The sequence below is a fragment of the Monodon monoceros genome, unplaced genomic scaffold (assembly GCF_005190385.1).
Source record: "Monodon monoceros isolate NGI ecotype Baffin Bay Population unplaced genomic scaffold, NGI_Narwhal_1 Super_Scaffold_7, whole genome shotgun sequence".
NCBI lineage: Eukaryota > Metazoa > Chordata > Mammalia > Artiodactyla > Monodontidae > Monodon > Monodon monoceros.
The window spans coordinates 31,817,907-31,842,632 of NW_021703784.1; the positions used below are offsets into that span (position 1 = coordinate 31,817,907).

The 24,726-nt window shown below is 37.7% G+C and overlaps 1 protein-coding gene across 6 annotated transcripts in view; it reads right to left on the reverse strand.

Annotated features, from left to right (window-relative positions):
* The window catches only part of ARHGAP42 (Rho GTPase activating protein 42), a 330,059-nt gene that overhangs the window by 132,638 nt on the left and 172,695 nt on the right, over nucleotides 1-24,726 (reverse strand). For all 6 annotated transcript variants that reach the window (XM_029209704.1, XM_029209702.1, XM_029209703.1 and 3 more), the window contains exon 5: nucleotides 266-367. In XM_029209704.1, coding sequence (XP_029065537.1) covers nucleotides 266-367 — 102 coding nt within the window. The remainder of the gene's footprint in view (nucleotides 1-265; nucleotides 368-24,726) is intronic.

Below are 24,726 nucleotides of genomic sequence, written 5' to 3' on the forward strand. Positions count from 1 at the left end.
GAAGAAAAAGAAATAGCCTTGTTTCACTCTTTCTCATTATTGAAGGAAATACTAATCTTTCTCTTAGAACTGTTAACATTAAATATCACAAGGCATGTAAAATGCTCAGCACAGTGCCTGTCTGTAGTAAGTGCTCAATTAAATATTCTTATTATCATTATTTTATTAAAGAGGAGCAGATTCTGAGATAATGTCTACTTTTCGAACTTTGGACTTCACAGGACAATGCTAATGCCCTTTCCACATTTCATTTGGAAAAACTTACCTCCTGCAAATGAGACTCCTTTTTCTTTGCAGACAAATTTAAATGCTTGTCAAGAATAGAATAGTATTTTTCACTCTCCTTGTCAAATTTCTTCTTTCCATCCTAGGAGATCACAAAAACAACAAAACATTCAAATTAGAGAATCAAGAAAACCTTGATTTCCACCATCCCCATCAAACATCCAATGAAATTATTTAATAAAGATTTAGTGAGCTTCAAGTACGTGCAAAACTTGATGAAGTAGAGTAGGAAGAAGGATGTGAAACAAAATCATTTGAGTATGTATTCTGCTCTCAAAGAAGTTAATGGAACTATAGTATGGAGGGGGCAGGCTGCCTACAGTAGAATCCCTTTGAACACTTTATAACTGATTCTCAGCAAGAAATTTTGACCTGGGATAGGACCAAGAGAAAACATCTCTTTTAGGCTTTTTGGTGATTCAGATGAGTTAATATACAACCAGTTTAGAGAACCACTTGCACACTCTTCTCAAGGAATCATAATATTTCCCAGCCACAAAAAAGATGCCTCTTACTGAGCTCTGCCCACCAGAGCAACAGTCAGCTCTACCCACCACCAGTCCCTCCCATCAGGAAACTTACACAAGCCTCTTAGATAGCCTCATCCACCAGAGGGCAGACAGCAGAAGCAAGAAGAATTACAATCCTGCAGCCTGTGGAAGAAAAACCACATTCATAGAAAGATAGACAAGATGAAAAGGCAGAGGGCTATGTACCAGATGAAGGAACAAGATAAACCCCCAGAAAAACAACTAAATGAAGTGGAGATAGGCAACCTTCCAGAAAAAGAATTCAAAATAATGATAGTGAAGATGATCCAGGACCTAGGAAAAAGAATGGAGGCAAAGCTCGAGAAGATGCAAGAAATGTTTAACAAAGATCTAGACGAATTAAAGAACAAACAGAGATGAACAATACAATAACTGAAATGAAAAATACACTAGAAGGAATCAATAGCAGAATAGCTGAGGCAGAAGAATGGATAAGTGACCTGGAAGACAGAATGGTGGGATTCACTGCTGTGGAAGAGAATAAAGAAAAAAAGAATGAAAAGAAATGAAGACAGCCTAAGAGACCTCTGGGACAACATTAAATGCAACAACATTCACATTATAGCGGTCCCAGAAGGAGAAGAGAGAAAGGACTGGAGAAAATATTTGAAGAGATTATAGTCAAAAACTTCCATAACATGGGAAAGGAAATAGGCACCCAAGTCCAGGAAGCGCAGTGAGTCCCATACAGGATAAATGCAAGGAAAAACAGGCCGAGACACATATTAATCAAATTGGCAAAAATTAAAGACAAAGAAAAATTATTGAAAGCAGCGAGGGAAAAACGACAAATAACATACAAGGGAATTCCCATAAGGTTAACAGGTGATTTCCCAGCAGAAACTCTACAAGCCAGGAGGGAGTGGCATGATATGCTTAAAGTGATGAAAGGGAAAAACCTACAACCAAGATTACTCTACCTGGCAAGGATCTCATTCAGATTCGAAGGAGAAATCAAAAGCTTTACAGACAAGCAAAAGCTAAGAGAATTCAGCACCACCAAACCAGCTCTACAACAAATGTGAAAGGAAATTCTTTGTGGGAAACACAAGAGAAGAAAAGGACCTACAAAAACAACCCCAAAATAATTAAGAAAAGGGTCATAGGAACATACATATCAATAATTACCTTAAACATGAATGGATTAAATGCTCCAACCAAAAGACACAGGCTTGCTGAATGGATACAAAAACAAGACCCATATATATGCTGTCTACAAGAGACCCACTTCAGACCTAGGGACATATACAGACTAAAAGTGAGGGGATGGAAAAAGATATTCCATGCAAATGGAAATCAAAAGAAAGCTGGAGTAGCTATACTCATTAACAGATAAAATAGACTTTAAAATAAACAATGTTACAAGAGACAAGCAAGGACACTACATAATGATCAAAGGATCAAACCAAGAAGAAGATATAACAATTATAAATATATATACACACAACATAGGAGTACCTCAATACATAAGGCAACTACTAGCAGCTATAAAAGAGGAAATCGACAGTAACACAATAATAGTGTGGGACTTTAACACCTCACTTATACCAATGGACAGATCATCCAAACAGAAAATTGATAAGGAAACACAAGCTTTAAATGACACAATAGACCAGATAGATTTAATTGATATTTATAGGACATTCCACCCAAAAACAGCACATTACACTTTCTTCTCAGATGCACACGGAACATTCTCCAGGATAGATCACATCTTGGGTCACAAATCAAACCTCAGTAAATTAAAAAAAATTGAAAGCATATCAAGCATCTTTTCTGACCACAATGCTTGAGATTAGAAATGAATTAGAGGGAAAAGAACATAAAAAGTACAAACACATGGAGGCTAAACAATACGTTACTAAATAACCAAAAGATCACTGAAGAAATCAAAGAGGAAATCAAAAAATACCTACAGACAAATGACAGTGAAAACACAATGATCCAAAACCTATGGGGTGCAGCAAAAGCAGTTCTAAGAGGGAAGTTTATAGCTATACAAGCCTACCTCAAGAAATAAGAAACATCTCAAATAAACAATCTAACCTTACACCTAAAGGAACTAGAGAAAGAAGAACAAACAAAACCCAAAGTTAGCAGAAGGAAAGAAATCATAAAGATCAGAGCACAAATAAATGAAATGGAAACAAAGAAAACAATAGCAAAGATCAATAAAAATAAAAGCTGGTTCTTTGAGAAGATAAACAAAATTGATAAACTGTTAGCAGACTCATGAAGAAAAAGAGGGAGAGGACTCAAATCAATAAAATTAGAAATGAAAAAGAAGTTACAACAGACACCGCAGAAATACAAAGCATCCTAAGAGACTACTACAAGCAACTGTATGCCAATAAAACGGACAACCTGGAAGAAATGGACAAATCCTTACACAGGTATAACCTTTCAAGACTGAACCAGGAAGAAATAGAAAATATGAACAGACCAATCACAAGTAATGAAATTCAAACTGTGGTTAAAAATCTTCCAACAAACAAAAGTCCAGGACCAGATGGCTTCAGAGGGGAATTCTATCAAACATTTAAAGAGAGCTAACACCCATCCTTCTCAAACTCTTCCAAAACTTGCAGAGGAAGGAATGCTCCCAAACTCATTCTATGAGGCCACCATCACCTGATACCAAAAGCAGACAAAGATACTACAAAAAAAGAAAATTACAGACCAATATCACTGATGAATATAGATGCAAAAATCCTCAACAAAATACTAGCAAACAAAATCCAACAACACATTAAAAGGATCACACACCATGATCAAGTGGGACTTACCCTAAGGATGCAAGGATTCTTCAATATACACAAATCAATCAATGTGATATACCATATTAACAAATTGAAGAAGAAAAACCATATGGTCATCTAAATAGATGTAGAAAAAGCTTTTGACAAAATTCAACGCCCATTTATGATAAAAACTCTCCAGAAAGTGGGCATAGAGGGAACCTACCTCAACATAATAAAGGCCATATATGACAAACCCAGAGCAAACATCATTCTCAATGGTGAAAAAATGAAAGCATTTCCTCTAAGGTCAGGAACAAGACAAGGATGTCCACTCTCACCATTATTCAACATAGTTTTGGAAGTCCTAGCCACGGCAATCAGATAAGAAAAAGGAATAAAAGGAATCCAAATTGGAAAAGAAGAAGTGAAACTGTCACTGTTTGCAGATGACATGATACTATACACAGAGAATCCTAAAAATGCCACCAGAAAACTATTAGAGCTAATCAATGAATTTGGTAACATAGCAGGATACAAAATTAATGCACAGAAATCTCTTGCATTCCTATACACTAATGATGAAAAATCTGAAAGAGAAATTAAGGAAACACTCCCATTTACCACTGCAACAAAAACAATAAAATACCTAGGAATAAACTTACCTAGGGAGACAAAACACCTGTATGCAGAAAACTATAAGACACTGGTGAAAGAAATTAAAGATGCTACCAACAGATGGAGAGATATACCATGTTCTTGGATTGGAAGAATCAACATTGTGAAAATGACTATACCACCCAAAGCAATCTACAGATTCAATGCAATCCCTATCAAATCATCAATGCAATCCCTATCAAATTACCAATGGCATTTTTTATAGAACTAGAACAAAAAATCTTAAAATTTATATGGAGACACAAAAGACCCCGAATAGCCAAAGTAGTCTTGAGGGAAAAACACGGAGCTGGAGGAATCAGACTCCCTGACTTCGGACTATACTACAAAGCTACAGTAATCAAGACAATATGGTACTGGCACAAAAACAGAAACATAGATCAATGGAACAAGATAGAAAGCCCAGAGCTAAACCCATGCACCTATGGTCAACTAATCTATGACAAAGGAGGCAAGGATATACAATGGAGAAAAGACAGTCTCTTCAATAAGTGGTGCTGGGAAAACTGGACAGCTACATGTAAAAGAATGAAATTAGAACACTCCCTAACACCATACACAAAAATAAACTCAAAATGGATTTGAGACCTAGATGTAAAACTGGACACTAGAAAACTCTTAGAGGAAAACATAGGATGAACACTGTTTGACATAAATCACGGCAAGATCTTTTCTTGATCCACCTCCTAGAGTAATGGAAATAAAAACAAAAATAAACAAATGGGACCTAATGAAACTTCAAAGCTTTTGCACAGCAAAGGATACCATAAACAAGACGAAAAGGCAACCCTCAGAATGGGAGAAAATATTTGCAAATGAATCAACGAACAAAGGATTAATCTCCAAAATATATAAACAGCTCATGCAGCTCAATATTAAAGAAACAAACAACGCAATCCAAAAATGGGCAAAAGACCTAAATAGACATTTCTCCAAAGAAGACATACAGATGGCCCAGAAGCACATGAAAAGCTGCTCAACATCACTAATTATTAGAGAAATGCAAATCAAAACTACAATGAGGTATCACCTCACACTAGTTAGAATGGGCATCATCAGAAAATCTACAAACAACAAATGCTGGAGAGGGTGTGGAGAAAAGGGAACCCTCTTGCACTGTTGGTGTGAATGTAAATTGATACAGCCACTATGGAGAACAGTATGGATGTTCCTTAAAAAACTAAAAATAGAATTACCATATGATCCAGCAATCCCATTACTGGGCATATACCCAGAGAAAACCATAATTCAAAAAGACACATGCAACCCAATGTTCACTGCAGCACTATTTACAATAGCCAGGTCATGGAAGCAACCTAAATGCCCATCAACAGATGAATGGATAAAGAAGTTGTGGTACATATATACAATGGAATATTACTCAGCCATAAAAAGGAACGAAATTGAGTCATTTGTTGAGACGTGGATGGATCTAGAGACTGTCATTCAGAGTGAAGTAATAAGTCAGAAAGAGAAAAACAAATATTGTATATTAACGCATGTATGCGGAACCTAGAAAAATGGTACAGATGAACCGGTTTGTAGGGCAGAAGTTGAGACACAAATGTAGAGAACAAACATATGGACACCAAGGGGGGAAAACCGCAGGGGGGTGGGGATGGTGGTGTGCTGAATTGGGTGATTGGGATTGACATGTATACACTAATGTGTATAAAATTGATGACTAATAAGAACCTGCTGTATAAAAAAATAAATTAAATAATATATATTTTTTTAAAAAAGATGCCTGATATTTCACACAACTCATTTTTGACAGGAAGGAAAACAGACCTTCAAAACCTGGTAGCATGAAATAATTAGAACAGTTCAGTCAAGTCAAAAGGATTAGCAACATCTGTGTCATATACTCAACAGAACTGTAATAGCTGACCTTTGCATATCCCTAAAATGACACTGTTCTCTAGGGGAGCTGTAAACCAGTCTAGTCTTTTGTGAAGGAGGAGGATACTTTACCTTTTATCCTCTGGCATACTTTTATAGAAATGCAAATGGAATAAAATCTTAAAGAGAACAGGACATGCCTGGGCATATAATCTTCTTCAACTATAAATATGTTATCCACCAGGTATGTCTTTTCCATTCATGGGTCCATATGAAATAAATACTAGGTGATCACACTCATAAATTTTATTGGCTAAAGAAGTACTATTCCTTGCTTTTATTTCAGTGTCTCTTGAAGTGCAATAGCTGGACCACCTTAATCAGAGTCAAGTATTTTAAAGCCTATTAAAAATGTAGATTCTTATTTCCCTCATATAGAGATTCAGACATTGTTATTTTTAACAAGCTCTGTGATTATTATGCATAACGCTTTGCTTCATTATTTGCACATGTATTTGGAGGAGATTAATTAAAAATGATGGATGGATGAGGAGAGGAGAGGAAGGGAGTTTGGGAGTTAGAGAAGAAGAAAGGAGAAGAGGGGCAGGCCTCTGACCTGTCTTTCTGAGGACCCTGAGGGTGTCAGATCCAGGTTAATACATCCACAGAATTCCATTTTGACCCACTGGCACTCTAAACGTTTTATCTCCTCAATTATATTTCCAGGAACCCATCATGATCTAGTTGCAAAGATGGAACTTTAGAAACTTAACTGGTAAAATGGCATTAAATGGAAAGAGCAAGTAGGGTTCTGCTGTAAAGGTTCTAGTCACTTTTAGACCTTTGAAGAGTACTGGTATGTCTGTGCATTACAGTATTATACCTGTAAATGACGAGGGGGGAAATCAACATCTTCAAAGCATTTTTATTATTTAAGGAGAAAATGTGGCTCTACTAGAAGAAACAAAATTGAAAAATAAAAAGTGGCATTCCCATCCAAAAAAGGTCTTTAGAGGAACTCACACAACAAAATGTACAGGAGAGAACCCAAAAGAAAGCAGAGAAGTCCAAGGTTCAGAATGGGAGGAGCTTGTCCTGTCCACGGTTGAAAGAGATACCTGGGTGAACATTCCATCGTTAGCTCAGTGGACGTTACTCTTTAATCTGGCATTTCATGCTTACAACTGACCTGCCCAAGCAATTTCTCCAAAAGTCTCTCTCATTAGCCCTTTTTTTTTTTTTTTTTTTTTTTTTTGCGGTACGCGGGCCTCTCACTGTAGTGGCCTCTCCTGTTACGGAGCACAGGCTCCGGACGCGCAGGCTCAGCGGCCCAGCCACTCCACGGCATGTGGGATCTCTCCGGACCGGGGCATGAACCCGTGTCCCCTGAATCGGCAGGCGGACTCTCAACCACTGCACCACCAGGGAAGCCCTCTCTCATTAGCCCTTTTGAGCTCCTATTCTCTGTTCTCTGCAGACCACCTCCTCTCTGATACAAATGCTTACTTTTTCCAACAACCACACATTCAAGTTAGATCTACTCTTAGCATCCAGCTTAAACAGACCTCATTCACATGTCCCCTCCATCTACTCTCTCTCCCTTTGGATGCTCATATAGCTTTATATATGAGTTTCTTATGGTGTTCATGTCCTACATTGTAGCAGGGAAATTTATGCATGTATCTTCTCATCCTTAAAACTGAAAATTTGAGAGAGTGCTCAATAAATATCTAATTAACAAGTGAAATTATTCCTCTTATAACACGGCACCACAGTCCCTCACAAACATTCCATTTGATCAAAAAAACCAATATCCATGATATAAGGGACAATTCTGCACAAATGGCCTTAACTCAATCCCAGTGATACATGAATACTGGGGGCAACCAGCTGCCTTACAGTGTAGTACACAAAACTGACCCACTTTCATTTTACAATAGGGGGCTTAAATTTTCTCACTGTGCAGAGAAGAAACTATTTGGGGGAAAAGAGAACACAGCTGTGGTGACTACACTTGCATCTTTGTTTTTCAGTCAGTGTTTGATGGTGTTTTGGGAAATGTTAATTCCGTGCCAACACATCAGCATTCCTGGCAATACAAAAATCGTTCCCAGAAGCACTTCCTGGACTCTTATTCAAACCCTGGCCCTTCACACCACCAGGCCCGGGAAAAGGATTTACTCAAAGGGTCCCATGATGTAGACAACAAAAACACACTCAGTTCTAGCATAAAATTAAACAGCTGAGTTGAAAGAGTAGGATACGTGAAGGACAGCTATAATCTAAGGAAGCGTGTTCTTCAAAGCCAAGAGCACTTCTTGCAACTCACATCTCCCCCCAAAAGCCGTGATTTACTGCTCCTGTAAGTCAAGTCTTATTTGGCCTTAGTAATACTTAATACTACACAGCTACCTCCTGTCCTTTGTGTTACTTGTCGTGGATATCAAGTGAAGAATTTTCTCTGAAACCAGTGCTGCAGAAGGAAGGGAAAATAACACACAAATCTTTACTAAACACTGTATGTGATCGATGTCTTCTTATTATCATACCATGACTCAAAGAAAGGGAGACTATGTCACAATGGTATGACATTTTCTATAAACCCACAGTAAGTGCATTTGAACTAGGTAATCATGGAAAATGAAATCATATATATGTGTAATATATGTTTGTATGTGTGTTATAAAATCTTAAAATATACCATCAAAAATGGCAAATTAATCCCCAAACCCAATTACAGTTGCAAAAGTGTAAGGTAAGTTCAAGGTCTTCAATTTGTGTTCCAAGCTACACTGTATTTACTCTGAGCACATGATCACATTATCACTTAGTTTCTAAGATTAGCAACTGTGGTCATGCCACACCTTCACTGCATACCCTGAAGTAAGGAACAGGAAGAAAACTCCAAGTGTCAGTCTTACTCTTAAAGTTGTTGTATATGACAAAAACGTCAAATATTCATATAAACTATAGGTCTCTCACATAAATAAAAAGTGTTAAATTATACACAACTGTTAAAATCAAGGCCTAATCAATGCCTTGCATTGACCACAAGAGGGTACCAAAGGTGAAAAGTAGACTCTACCACAACATTTAGAAAATCACAAAGAGAAATTCTCAAAGCTTTATCTAATTGCATTTTTTTCTATAAAAGATTAACGCAAAGCTTTGTTTAAACAGCTGTCTTAGCAACCTTTATTTTAATGTTACCATGATCAAAATTTTTTTAAATAGAGGAAATGAAAAAAGTATTTTCTATATTCCTTTTTTTTTAAAATGGAGCACATATTTAGGATTTATGCATCTGAATTTTAAGACAACTTCAAGGTTATTATTGCCACTCAGGATATTGCAAAATTTCCCATGCAACTATTTAAGTCAACATGTTAGCATAACCATCAGCTAAATAAGCATTATACATATATTTTGAAAATCCTTCGAGTGAATGCATAGTAGTAGAAATAGTAATACGAAGAGTAATAATAAATACTGATAGCTAAATTTCTATTCCAGAAAAATGTGTAATTCTTATAAACTGGCACCATGCTAGGCATTGAGAGGAAAAGATATAGCTCTAACTACCAATCCCGGCTAGACTTCTTTCTCCTCTGATAGTGGGACTTCCTCACTGCTCAGAACAGCAGCCTAGGGTGACACTACCATTTCTAAGTCTGAGAAGGGCCAGATGCTTGGATATTCCACACACTTGCTACCCACACAGGAGTTTCCTGAGGTCCAAGAGATGCCTGGTATCCAGAAACCCAGGTTGTTGAGAATCCTAGTATAGCTTTCACAGCAATGTCCCACCTCTGGGTAACTGCACCCAACCATTCCCAGTCTCTCAAGCCATTCCCCACCAAGTCCCTCCTCCTCAATCTGCTGAAATACAGACATTCCAAAAGGGCTCCTTCCTGGGTAGTTGCACCAGCACAATCCATTATATCTGCCCCATTCCAATTATCTCACCACTACCACGTCCAAGTGATCAGATTCATAGGAGCCAGAGGTTTCATATTTGCCTCTATAATGAACTCTTACAAATTGGAAAGATAGAAAAACAAACAGATAAAAATATATGTGAAGGATATGAAGGAATAACACAGAAGAAAGCCAAAAGAGTAACAAACATATAAAGAACTTTTCAAACTCATTAGTACTTAAGAGAAAAGCAAATTAAAATATTAAGATATCACATTATATCTATCAGCTATTGATTGGCAAGAGTTAGAAAGCTGAATAACACTACACGTTGAGTGAATTTGGAGACACAGGAACCCTTCTATATGGTGTGATTGTAGAGAAGTACAGCCTTTCCAAAGAGAAATTCAACATTTCTAAGTGGCATATATGTGTGCCCTAAAAACCAGCTTCTGGTGTACATCCTGAAAAGATCCTCACAGAAGAGTCCATAAGGAAACACAAATAAGGATTTGTGAAAACGGGAAGATAGCCAGGGTATTTATTGGTGGACATAAATGAATTAGAAGCATACCATGAACTGGTAGGCATGAAGTAAATATTACATGTGGATGGATCTTAAAACACAATTTTGAGTGAAAACCACAAAGCACAAAATAGATAAATATCACAAAATCATTTATGTAAATTAAAGAGCCATGCATAGAAAAATAATACCAATTTTGTTAAGAACATAAGACAAAAATATACACATTGAACTCATGAGAATGGTTGCTATATAAATATGAAAATGTGAATGCGGTATAAGTAAATGAATAAAACGAGAGCTGTGAACTAAAAAGGAAAATAGATGAGAAAAGATAAGAAAAATTAGAAGCTTAATCATGAAACCCAACATCTGACTAACAGAACTACTGAAAGAAAAAAATGTAGGGAGGGAATCACCAAAAAAATAATTCATGAAAATTTCCAGAACTGATAAAAAGTATCCATATTGAAATGACACAATATATACAAGGCACAAAAAATGAGAAAATATTACAAAACCATGAATAAAATCAAAGCCTAAAAACAGAGGTCAAATAAAAATCATCAGAAATCAATTATGAACCCAAAGCAACAACACAGGAAGTTGTAAAACAAAGGTGCAGTGCCTTCAAAATTCTCAGGAATAATGAATTCCGACCTAGATTTCTATATCCAAATTGTCAATCTAGATTGAGGGTAGAATAAAACTATTTACAAACACACAAGGTCTCAAAAGTTTTACTGTACTATCGTACTGTACTATTATTATACATTCTTCTCAAGCTCGCATGGAATGTTCACCAACACAGACTACATTCTGGGCCATAAAACACATCTTAGCAAATTTAAAAGAATAGAAATCATTCTCAGAGCACAGTGGAATTAAGTTGGAAATCAACAACATAAAGATAGCTGGAAAATCACAAAATACTCAGAGATTAAACAACACACTTCTAAATGACACATAGGTTAAAGAGGAAATCTGAAGAGAGATTAAAAACATTTTAAACTAAATGAAAATTAAACATTAAAATTTCTGGATACAGCAGAATCAATGCTTATAGGGAAAATTATAGCACTGAAAAACATTAAAGGGAATAAATGGATGAAATGAGGAAAATGGGAAGAAAGAAGACAGACAAAAGGAGCAGGAAGCAGAGGAGGTACTTATAATGCTACTTTAGACTTTAGGAGAGATAGAGAATGCTACTAAACGTTTTCGATGATTTTTGATTGTTAATCAATCCTCTTGTGGACTGTGTAAAGACAGAAGATTGCGATCAGGAGGGTGGATAGCATCTGAAGTGGCTATAATCTTATGGGCTCTGGCATGACATCATGGATAAACCTAAAGTTACACAACTCTGCACACTCCAGGCAGGATGTTTGGAAAATTACCCTGAGTGAGTTTAGGGATTTCCTAATTAAAAGTAATCCAAAGCTTTTCTTCATGCCTGACAGTCAAATTTCTCTTCTTCTTGGATGACAGAGGACTTGGAGAATAAAATAAAAATCTCAGTCACAAAATTCAAAAACTATTGATAACATGGAAGGACAACAAACATGGGGACAAAAGACTGACACCATGACAGAGAATGCTCATGATAAGTACTGCATCTGACTGAGACAGAGAGAGGTGTTTTTCCTTAACTCCCAAAGTGAAAGCCACAGCGAGTGGAAATTAATTTTTCATATTATATTAATATTATACTTTTTTTAATCCAAAGTTCCTAGAAAACAGAGCCTGAGGCAAAGTTGTTGCCTGCTACAACTAGCATACAACCTTGTGGAGCAACAGTAGAGAAAAAGGGAACAGACAGGAAAGGAGGGAAGAAAATACAAGTGTTTATTACTGAATGAACCACAGAAACAGGAGGAAAAACAGACAGTTGCTCAGGCAATAAGGTACATACCCATTCAGGTTTTACAAAACCAACACACCTCAGGACATTTCCATTGGGTAAGCAAGGATTTATCTGCCAGTTCCTCCCATAAGTGGTCAACATTTGCTCCATGGGACAGGAACTCTCCTGAGTTCTTTCAGATTGTCATCTGGCCCTCCAGTAGTTGTGGGAGAGGCCAGAGCCCAGGGTCCACCCTCGTACTCTATCAAGAGTCCATATGTGATGAGCGAAGGCCAATGTGCCACTGAGCCTGTGCACCACAGCTGCTGCAACTCCCACTGAAGCAGGGTGATGGGGGCCTGGCTGGAGCCAGGCCCTGATCATGTGTGAGGAATAAGAAGTGACAACCCTAGGCCACAGTTACCTTCTGAGCAAACCCTAAGGGCCTGGGAAGGGCATAAACTGGCCCTAATACCAATACACACATTCCTGAGATATGGATTTAAGATTTTATCTTGCTGAGTTTGCTATCTTTATGATTTTTGATAATAAAAGTATCACATTTTCAAGGGATTTGCAGACTCATTCACAACCTTGTTCTCTTGAGCCGATTTTGTACATTCAATATCATAGGCTTTCAAGAAGATCACGTTTATAAATAGGAAATAAATAATGTGTTATCATGATTCCCATGTTATACAGTGGAAAAATGAGGTTCATGGAAATTAACTATAGTCCACTCAATCAGCAAAAGGGTGGAGTCCAGACTAAAACACAAGACCTTTCTCAACATCAGCATAAATAGCACAACTGCTTAGTTTTAACATTTTAAAGGAAAATGACCCCCATCCTCCAAAGGGATGAAGTGCCTTGGTCAATATCAAAGAATTACTCACATGAGCCGAAGCTTGGAACAGCCCTCTCCTGTGTATAAGCTCATGGAATTCTTTATTTCTGCTTTTATCAAAAGCCTTTTTTGGCAGAGTGCCATCCTTTTCCACAGTAATAGAACCCCTAAATTGTAGCAGGGCACACAGCCGCCAAGAATAAAGATTGCATTTCCCAATCTCCAAGCAAGGAGATGTGTCATATGAATAAGTTTTGTTCACAGAATATGAGCAGAAGCATTGGGGGGCCAGCTTCCAGAAGCCTTCCAAAAATGTCTGGTGTTCCTCCTTCAACCTTTTCTCCCACAGGGAAGAACATGCTCTGATCTTGTACTGCAGAATGCCCTTTCTGCTCAATTCCTCTGCCCTTCCTTCCTTGACTTTCAACATTAGGTTAACCTCAGAGGTTAACCTCTCTTTATGAGAACAAGTTATCATTGCAGGTATTTCTGCCTAAAGTCTAATTTCTACAGACAGACTGAAGGGCTTCCCAGGATAAAGATGACAGGAAAGAGAAGGAGAGAATGTGTGTGTGTGTGTGTGTGTGTGCGCGTGTGTGTGCATGTGCGTGTGTGTGTGTGTGTGTGTGTGAGAGAGAGAGAGAGAGAGAGAGAGAGAGAGAGAAATTGATCCTGATTGATTTATTCAGCCCAACATGTTAATAGTGTGGAGGCTGAGAAACCTTGGACTAAACTGTTAGCTAACATGGTATTTCCCACATGAAAAAAGGCTCAATGTGTAACTGCTGACCAAATGAATTATAATCAGCCAATTCTGTAAACACTGTCACACAGTCATAGCTATTCTCTGGATTTTATCACCAAACGTATTACCTTGGACATGTTAACAACTCTAGGGCCTTGTTCATCTTATCTGTCACCTAATAGTTGGATTCAATGACTTCAGCTTAAACATTATGGAAGCAAGTAGAGTATAAAGTAGTTAACTGCTTAAAGCACAAACATGGTTATTTCTCTGGCATTGCTCTACATAAGCTTTTCCTAGGTACACCCACCATAAGAAATGCCTCAGAGGGATGGCCATTGGTGGTGTGGCCCTGCCAGTTGGCAAACAACCCCTGATACAAAAAGATAAATATCGACAGTCAGTAAGGTAGGGATTAGTAAGAAATAACTACTGTTTCACTTTCAGCAAGTATTGATACAATCTTAGCTACTCCTTGGTCTTATTTAGTTTGGGGTTTTAGACACCAATCCTCAAAATGTCACACTAACTGCTAAGAACAATGAAAAGCTTAAAGGAAGGAGACAAAGCACCAAAGGTTGCCAGCACTGAAAACTGTCAACTTGGTAGTTAAATGTGGAGGCTGGATGGTATTGGTACCAGTTGGTTACTTTCAAGCCACACAACTTAAGCCACAAACTTAAGAACAAATCTCAATTTTCATTCACAAAAATACACTTATATATTTTTTTTTACTCTACTGTGCTAGTTCAGCATTCAGTGCTGTTTGTGCCTGAAGTTTAAACAGCTACATATCACTTTTGCTTTATAAACAAGAAGTCTCTCCGTTTCGTCACATAAACATGATGAGAACACTTGTGAGATGTAGTCTGTGTAGTCTAGAGTCACTGTCTTGCCTCTAGTGACGTTACCAAAGTTATCACTCCTACAGGTCCCTGAAGTGTAGACTGTTTATAACGATGCTGGTTATAAGGGAGGGCTGGTCAAACCTAATCCTGTTAAATTCTGTGAAGGAATATTTGTCAGAATACATTTAGACACTTCTTCAGATTGTAAGACTAGAAGTGTGGATAACTGAAAATTTTTTTATTTTCACTGGAATGCAATCATGCTAAAATTCAAACTAGTCACAAACAATGCTTAATTCGTTCTTATTTATCAAAGAATAACAGAGAAAAACAAAAAAGATTTTGGTTAGTAAAAGGTGGGCTTAACTCCTAGGCACGGAGTGATTCACTATTTCTCAAGAAATAGTTAATAAATGTTTTTAATGATGATCTTAGTCCAGCTTTGAGACTTAAAACAACCAAGTTGTGAAAATGAACAATGGAGAGAAGCTAAAATAAAATGTTCCACCAAGTGTATATAGAGCTTGACTTAAGAAATAGGATTATTCTTTATTAGGGAATTTACCAAATACAATTAGCAAAAATAATTCTTAAAAGTTTAGTACTGTGGCTACAAAAAGTTCAGAATTAATTAACATGAATAATTTGTATTATTCTTTCTTCCAACTATTAACATGCCAAACAATATAAATATTTAGGTATTCTGATTTTCATAGATTTAAATAAACTTCCAAAGACACTTTCTCAAAGGAAGTTAAAATTTATGCCAAAGGATATAATTTTCTTTCAGTTAATTAAATTAAAAGAGTAGCCATCTGCGCTGTTTGTCAATTATTTGTGATTCTAAATTTTCCCTCACCTTAATTCTTATTTATGTCCTTTGGGTCATTCACTGTGGTCATTTCAAATAAGTGAAAAGGAAAGTTTTAGCCCAACCTAATCTCTTTTGTATATTATTAACAATACTCTTAGTGTTAATTAGAAAGTTCATTTCAATGCAAAGGCTAAGAATAGGGGTTATCTATTTGTTCTTTCCTAGAGTCCAAATATTCTCTCTCCTTATCACAAGTCCAACTTGAACCACAAGTTCAATAAATTTATTTAAGCTGAGTAAAATTAATTTAGAATAGCATAAAAGCGAAATTTAAGACCCTAAGACTCAAAAAGCCCTAATTTAATCCCATAAAGAAACACGCACAGGGCTTCCCTGGTGGTGCAGTGGTTGAGAGTCTGCCGGTTCGTGCCCCGGTCCGGGAAGATCCCACATGCAGCGGAGCGGCTGGGCCCGTGAGCCATGGCCGCTGAGCCTGCGCATCCGGAGCCTGTGCTCCGCAACGGGAGAGGTCACAACAGTGAGAGGCCTGCGTACCGCAAAAAAAAAAAAAAAAAAAAAAAAGAAACACGCACACACATGCCCCTAAATGTTTCTCTAAAGAGCGGCGCTGGTTGAATAAGGATTCTGTCATTCCTCATCAAATGATCCTTCAACCCTCCACGGAATCACATTATTCGAATGCTCCTGGCATTCTGACGAACACATGATGAGCACGAGAAGGGAAATCTAAGGTGAAGGAAATAATTTACAAGTTCTTTTAGTTGCTTGTAAAATCTGAGTATTTCACATGGTGACCACCTGTTCTCTGAGTATTTCACACGGTGTTCCACCAGTTGAGGAAACAGCAGAAGGAAATGGACTAAATTTGAGATATTTAGGTGAGTCATAGGGAAGAATTTTTAAACTACTTAGTATATCTGACGATGCTGGTAGACAAGAGGTCATAACAACTAACAAATATGACCAAGTGGGCCAGACATCTTCTTCCTGAGAGCTCCGTCACTGGATTAACGTGGAAAGCCAGAAATAAAAAGTGCTTCTGTTTTATGGGCACACAGAAATCAACAGCTAACTTGACAGTACATGGGAACTATGGTGACTGACTAGAAACCTGGCATTTTAAGACTTTTCCAGAAGGAGCTATAAGGCCTTCTTTGTGAATATTTTCTTCTTCATTTGGTTCTAGACAGATGTCATATATAATCAGTCACTTTATAAAAGTGACTTCTTTTTATCATACTTTCTAAACACAGAACTAAGACACCAGATTTTAACAGTGAATTAGGGATAAGCCTACAGCACTACTTTGTTAGAGCCTGAATCCATCAGTATAACACAACTTACTAACTAGTAAACAGAATCTTCAAGCAACAGACTGCTATTGGTTATAATCTGACCCAGATCAGGAGCCACTGAGTACCTGTTTTCCAAACAACAGGTTACTCCCAGGACACAGCTCACTTGCCCCAACTGTGCTAGTTCAAAAATACATACAGTGAAAGGCATATCTTTCAGGGACTTCGATTGTTGCAACTTGTTCAGCGTCTGCCCACATTACACAGGGCTTTCGCTCAGGGTATTTTATTATACATTTTTTTTCTTTAGTGCTTTTCTCTGGGAATGATCTAAGAAAGGCTACCTTTCTCCTACAAACACCCTGGTTTATTCATTCAATTAATACTGAACATTCTAAGGACAAACATGAGCAAGACATACTGTCTATGCTCAAGGCCCTCATAGTCTAGTGGGGGAGAGAGACAAAGCAAAGCAAAGACAATAAAATGCATTAGTCAGACAAAGGGGACCAGTGCATGACATGGGTCAGGACCAAAAATGATTAAACTACTTCCAAGTGCAAAAAGGCCATTTGGGAGGTAAATTATGGTTGTCAAAGAATAAAATTTCTACACATCCTGATAAGTTTTAGACCCCAGACCCCATGCTTTATATCATTCATAAAGTTTTATTTGGAGGGAGGTTGAGGGGCAGAGAAAGATCAGATTTATTTTAAGTGAGATTCCTCTGGTAGCAAAATGAAGGAAGCATTTGAGAGGAGAAGTATAGCCAAGAAATAATTGAGGCCTGAATTTTAAAAAAAAATACAGGAATAAGTACAAAGGTATCAATTCAGGAAATCATTCATGATTTGGTGACTGTATGGACATGAGGGGTGACAGCAGGTGTGAAGGACGACAAAGCTAGAAAAAACAGGAATGTGCCTATGAACTAAGACAGGGAAACCTGCCATTCTTTCAGACTGCTCCCTTTCCCTAAACATCCACATCTAGACATCCTGCCTATGATTTCTGCCTCCAAGATGTATTTCAAAACTTCCATTTCTAGATTTCAAATTCACTGCAATAATTTAGGGCCCTGAGGTCTCCCAGCTAAACTATGTTAATTAACACCTACCTGGTCTTCCTGCAGATGGTGTTCCTTGTCCCTACCGGTTATCTATATTTGAGTTAGAATATTTAATCTAAAACACAGTTCTTACTATCAGGTTTCCCTAGGTAAATTTTCCAAAAACTACAGAAAAAAAGTCCACTCTCAGCAAAGCAAACAAGACCTTTGGTAATGCAGCACTGACATATCTCTTTGATCTCATCTCCAACACTTCCAACTCCGTATTTTATGTTCTACTAACACCAGCATTCCTGAAGTTCTTCCCACAAACCATTACGACCTCTTGCCTGCTTTGCCTATGCTCTCTGTTCTGCCCGAAAGGCCCTTCTTCCCTGGTTAACTCTCACTCATCTCTCAAGACTCACCCCAGGCATCACCTTTCCAGAGATCAGACTTCCACATTAGATCAAGTGCCTTTTGTGACCCCAAAGCACTCCGTACCTACATATACCTCTAAGTCAGCATTCATCATGACATATACATAAACTGTCTCTATCTCATCCATCAGTAGTTGCTGACTTTGAGTTATTTCCTACAACTTAACACATCTTTGCACCTTCAAGTCTAAGAAAAATGTCTACCTGCCATAAAAAAGGTTAGTAAATGTTTTTAGACCTAAGGATCTGAAGACTACATATAAGTAGGGTCAGCGGGGGGAGGGGGGGGGGGGAGGGACAAGGACAAGAAAATATGAGGAACTTGCTATAGACTACACACACTTTTGTTCCTGATTCTTCTGTGAATAAAAGTCCTATGAAACACTTGCTTGGAACTAAAATAAAGCCATATTTTTCATAATGCTTTCTTTTTGGGGGGTTGAGAGTTGTAATATTATGATTTATAATAAGAAATATATAGTTGGTCTTCATTCCCATTTCTGGCACAGGGCTTCTAAATAACCCTTGGAATTTCCCAAGCCCTAAGAATGATAAATATGTCTTGATATTCATAACACATCCCTTTTGTCCACACCTGAGTTTAAGTTAATAAGGTGACTTCTGAAAAGCCCCAAAGGATGGGGCTGGTTGCCAATGAAGCCAGCCATGTGATTAGACGGTTGGAACTTTCAGTCCCACCACCCTTCTCCCTACCTCCACCTTGGGGTAGGGGACAGGGACTGGAGCTTCATCAGTTCAATCACCAATGGCCAATGATGTAATGAAGTCTCCATAAACCTCACAATGACAGGGTTTGGATAGCTTCAGGAATGGTGAACATGTGGAGGTTCTGGGAAAGCACGGAAACTCTGTACCCATTCCCACATGCCTTGCCCTACCCATATCTTCCACCTGGTTGTTCCTGAGTTGTATCCTTTTATAATAAACTTGTAATCTAGTAAGTACAATGTTTCTTTGAGTTGTGTAAGCTGCTCTAGCCAATTAATCAAACCCAAGGAGGGAGTTGTCGGAAACTCCCATCTATAGCTAGTTAGTCAGAAGCATAGGTGACAACCTGAACTTGCCATTGGCGTCTGGGGATTGGGGTCAGTGTGGGCAATGCAGATTTTCAGGACTGGACCCTTAACCTGTGGGATCTGACTCTATTCTGCAGGTAGTGTAAGAATTAATTGCTTGGTGGTATAGGAAAGATACACAAATCAGAAGAGTGCTATCTCTTCTCATCTGTCTCATATGCCTCAGAAGAATCAGCTACTGGATTCATCCAGAAAATAACCCAAAAGCCAGAGTTGTGGATAAGGGAGAGACACCAGCACTCATCTACCTTGTCTGCCTTGAGATGCTAAGAGCCCTCTCATTATCAACCACAACATCTCCCTTGGAGAGAACCTCAGTGATGTCTTGACATGGTTGTGAAACAGGTGCAGCTGTCAAACACTGGGAGCTCTTCCTTGAAAAACACACTTTCTTCCACCCATCCCCAGAAGACTTCTAGATACTAGATTATTTTAGCTAGTATCCTTGATAATGGGGTATCCCATTCCTCAGCAATATAGTTTATGAGAGACTAAAATCTACCTAAAATTAATAAAATACTAGTCTTTGTCATAGGCACAGAACACAAGCATAGTTCAGGTAGCATTTAAACAAAATTTTTATTTCAAAAACATTAATTAAAATCTACCTTATTAATTTAAAAATATTATCTAAAAACAGTACATTATATCTATACCACATAATGTAACAGATTATGAGCACAGCCTTTAGTGATAGTCATACAGTCTGCTTCCAAATCCTGATTCCACCACTTAATATCTATGGAAGCCTTAACAGGTTATATTACTTCTCAGTTTTCCTCATCTGTATAATAGAAATAACAATAGTGATATCTAATGAAGTCCTTAAAAGAACTAACTGAGGTAATCTCTTGTAAATTACTTAGTACAGTTCACAGCACATAATTAATACTCAGTCCTCATGGAACTTATAGGATAATACACGAGGTTATCAAAAAGCAATCAAACCTTGAAACCATGAAAGGACACAAACATAAAAGAACTTTCAAAAGATCATGGGCCTGAAAGTTTGGGGAAGTAAAACACCAAGAGTCAGGTGCTGGCTGCACAGAGCTGTTTTAGACCATGAAGGGACATCAGTGGAGGCGAAAACATGGACCTTCATAAGAAATGGCTGAAGGGGTGGGATCAAGATGGCAGAGTAGGAAGAGCCTTAACTTACTTCCTATCACTATCTATGAGAATCACCTGAAGACTAGCAGAAAAGGTGTTCCACAACAAAAGATGCTCAGATGAAGTCACAATGAGATGGGCAAGAGGGACAGAGACATGGTCTAGTCAGCACCTACAGTCCCAGGTCAGTGACCCACAAATGGGTGGGATAGCACAACAGCAGAGGTCCTCCCCAAGGAGCAAGGGGTCCGAGCCCAACATTAGGCTCTGCAGCTGAGGGCTCCTGCACAAGGAAGACAGACCCAGAATGTCTCCTTTTGAAAACTATTAGCGGTTACGTTCAGGAGAGTCAGAAGGCTATAGCAAACAGAGTCCTCACTCTTAAATGGCACACACAAAATCTCACACACTCTAAGTCCTAATGCAGAAGCAGTAGTTGAAAGGTACCTAGGTCAGACCCACTTGCTAATCTTGCCTCCTGGAGAGGGAGGAGGCAGCTGGAACTCCCTCTGGGGACAGAGAAGCTGGTGGCAGGCATTTTGGAGATCATGTTCTACTGTGCTAACCCAGCAGTGGCAAATGCCGTTTTAGAATCCTCCTTCAAGCCTATTAGTGTGGGGTTCAGCCCCACCCACCAGTGCATCCTCAGCAACCACATGAGGCAGAGCCTTGCAGCTAGGGGGGTGGGGGGAGCCCCTGCCAACCAGCACACCCACAGCAGTCATCCCCAGCACAGCAGAAGGATGCACACAGCCCACATAGACGATAACCCTGGAGCTCTGGTGGCCAGAGAGGAATGTTCTGCTGGGCCCCATAGAACATATTCCACATAAGGCCAATGATCCAAGATCTGGAGATATAACACACCTATCTAATACATAGAAATAAACATGGAGAGTTAAACAAATTGAGGAGATGGAAAAATATGTTCCCAATGAAAGAAAAAGAGAAAAACCTCAGAAAATGAATTAAACAAAGTGGAGATAAGCAACCTACTCAATGAAGAGTTCAAGGTAATGATTACAAAGATGCTGACCAAACTGGGGAGAAGAATGGGTGAACACAGTGAGAATTTCAACAAAGATTTAGAAAACATAAAAAAGAACCAATTAGAGCTAAAGAATACAATAATGAAATAAAAAGTGCACTAAAAGGAATCAACAACATTAGATTAGATAATACAGAAGAATGGATCAGCCAACTGGAAAACAGAATAGTGAAAATCACCCAAGCTGAACAGAAAGAAAAAAAAAATGAGGCTAGTTTAAAAGACTTCTTGGACAACATCAAGTGAAGTAACATATGCATTATAGCAGTCTCAGAAAGAGAAGAGAGAAATGGGCAGAGGACTTATTTGAAAAGATAATAGCTGAAACTTCCCTAACCTGGGAAAGGAAACTGACAGCTAGGCCCATTAAGTATAGAGAGTCCCAAAAAAGAACAATCCAGAGAGGTCCACACCAAGACACACTGTAAATAAAATGACAAAAATTAAAGACAAAGAGAGAATATTAAAAGCAGCAAGGGAAAAGCAACAAGTTATGTGCAAGGGAACTCCCATAAGACTACAGACTGACTTTTCAGCAGAAACTGTGGATATCAGAACAGACTGACAAGATATATTAAAGTGATGAAAAGAAAAAAAACCTACAACCAAGATTACTTTACCCAGCAAGGTTATCATTCAGAATTGAAGGAGAGATAGTTTATAGACAAGCAAACACTAAAAAGAGTTCATCACCACCAAACCAGCCTTACAAAAAATGTTAAAGGAATTTCTCTAAGCAGAAAAAAAAAAAGGCCATAAGCAGAAATGAGAAAATTATAAAAAGAAAAATATCACTGATAAAGGCACACATACAGTAAATGTAGTGAGTCAACCACTTATAAAGCGAGTAAGAAGGTTAAAAGAAAAAAAGTAGTAAAATTATGTATAAACACAATGGATAGATAAAGGATACAGGAAATAAAAAGATGTAAAATGTGATGCCAAAAACATAAACATATGTGGAGAGGAGGTAAAAAGGTAGGGCTGTTAAAATGCATGCAAACCCCAAAGATCTAAACTTAAAATAGACACACACACACACATATACAGTTATATGTGAACCTCATGGTAACCAAAAACCCATAATAGCTACACAAAAAAGAAAAAAGGAATCCAAGCATAACACTAAATACAGTTATCAAATCACAAGGGAGAAGAGCAAAAGAATTCAGGAACAGAGAAGAACTACAAAACAACCAGAAAACAATTAACAAAATGGCAATAGTCCATACCTATCACTTACTTTAGTGTGCATATGTTAATACCAAACTTCTAATGTATCCCTGCCCCTTCTTTCCCCTTGGTAACCATAAGTTTGTTTTCTATGTCTGTGGGTCTGTTTCTGATTTGTATATAAGTTCATTTGTATCACTTTTTTTGTTAGATTCTACATATAAGCAATATCATATATTTGTCTTTGTCTGGCTTACTTCACTTAGTAGGATAATCTCTAGGTCCACCCACATTGCTGCAAATGGCATTATTTCATTCTGTTTTATGGCTGAGTAATATTCCACTGTATATATGCACCACATCTTCTTTATCCATTCATCTGTCCATGGACATTAATTTGCTTCCATGTCTTGGCTACTGTAAATAGTGCTGCAATGAACACTGGGATGCATTTATCTTTTTGACTTATAGTTTTCTCTGGGTATATGCCCAGGAGTGGGATTGCTGAGTCATATGGTAGTTCTATTTTTTTAAGGAACCCTACTGTTCTCCATAGTGGTTGTACCAATTTACATTCCCACCCAGAGCCTATCACTTACTTTAAATATAAGTGCACTAAATGCTACTATCAAAAGACATAGAGGCTGATGGATTAAAAAAAATATATATAAAATATGTATATATGCCACCTATAAGAGACTCACTACAGATCTACAGATATATACAAACTGAAAGTGAGGGAATTAAAAGTCATTCCATGCAAATGGAAATGGGAAGAAAGCTGAGGCAGCAATACTTACCTCAGATGAAAGAGACTTCAAAACAGAGACAAAGAAGGCATTACATAATGATAAAGGGGTTAATCCAAGACAATACAAGACATATATGCACCCATCAGAAGATCACCTAAATACATAAAGCAAATATTAACAGATAAAGGAAGAAACTGACAGTAACACAATAAGACTGGGGGACTTTAACACTGCACTTACATCAATGGACAGATTATCCAGACAGAAAATCAATAAGAAAACACTGACCTTAAATGACACCTTAGACCTGATCAACTTAACAGATATTTTCTATAGAACATGCCATCCAAAAACATTTCATGCAGAATCACATTATTTTCAAGTACACATGGAACACTCTCCAGAATAGATCACATGCTAGGCCACAAAACAAGTCTCAATAAATTTAAGAAGACTGAAATCATAACATGCCTCTTTTTTACCACAGTGGTATGAGACAGGAAAATGACTATAGGGAAAAAAAAAACTGGAAAAAGCACAAACACCTGGAGTCTAAAGGATATGCTACTAAACAACCAATGGGTCACTGAAGAAATCAAGAGAAAACTTTAAATACCTTGAAAGAAAAAAAGAAAAAGAAAAAAATACCTTGAGACAAATGAAAATAAAATAGAAACACAGTGTTCCAAAATCTATGGGATGCAGCAAATGCAGTTCTAAGAAGGACATTTATAGTGATACAGTCCTACATCAGGAAACAAAGAAACAAAAAAATCTAAAATAAACAAACTAAGCTTACACCTAAAGGAACTAAAAAAAGAAGAACAAATAAGACAGAATATGGCAAGCCCACAACAAACATAATACTCAACCATAAAAAGCTCAAAGTATTTCCTCTAAGATTGGAAACAGATAAGAGTGTCCAGTCTGACCACTTTTATTCAGCATTGTATGAAATTCCTAACCACAGCTATCAGAGAAGAAAAAGAAAGAAAAGAAATCCAAAGAAGGAAGAAGTAACAACTGTCATTATTTGCAGATAATGTGATACTACGTATAGACAACCCTAAAGACACCACCAAAAAACTCTTAGAACTAATA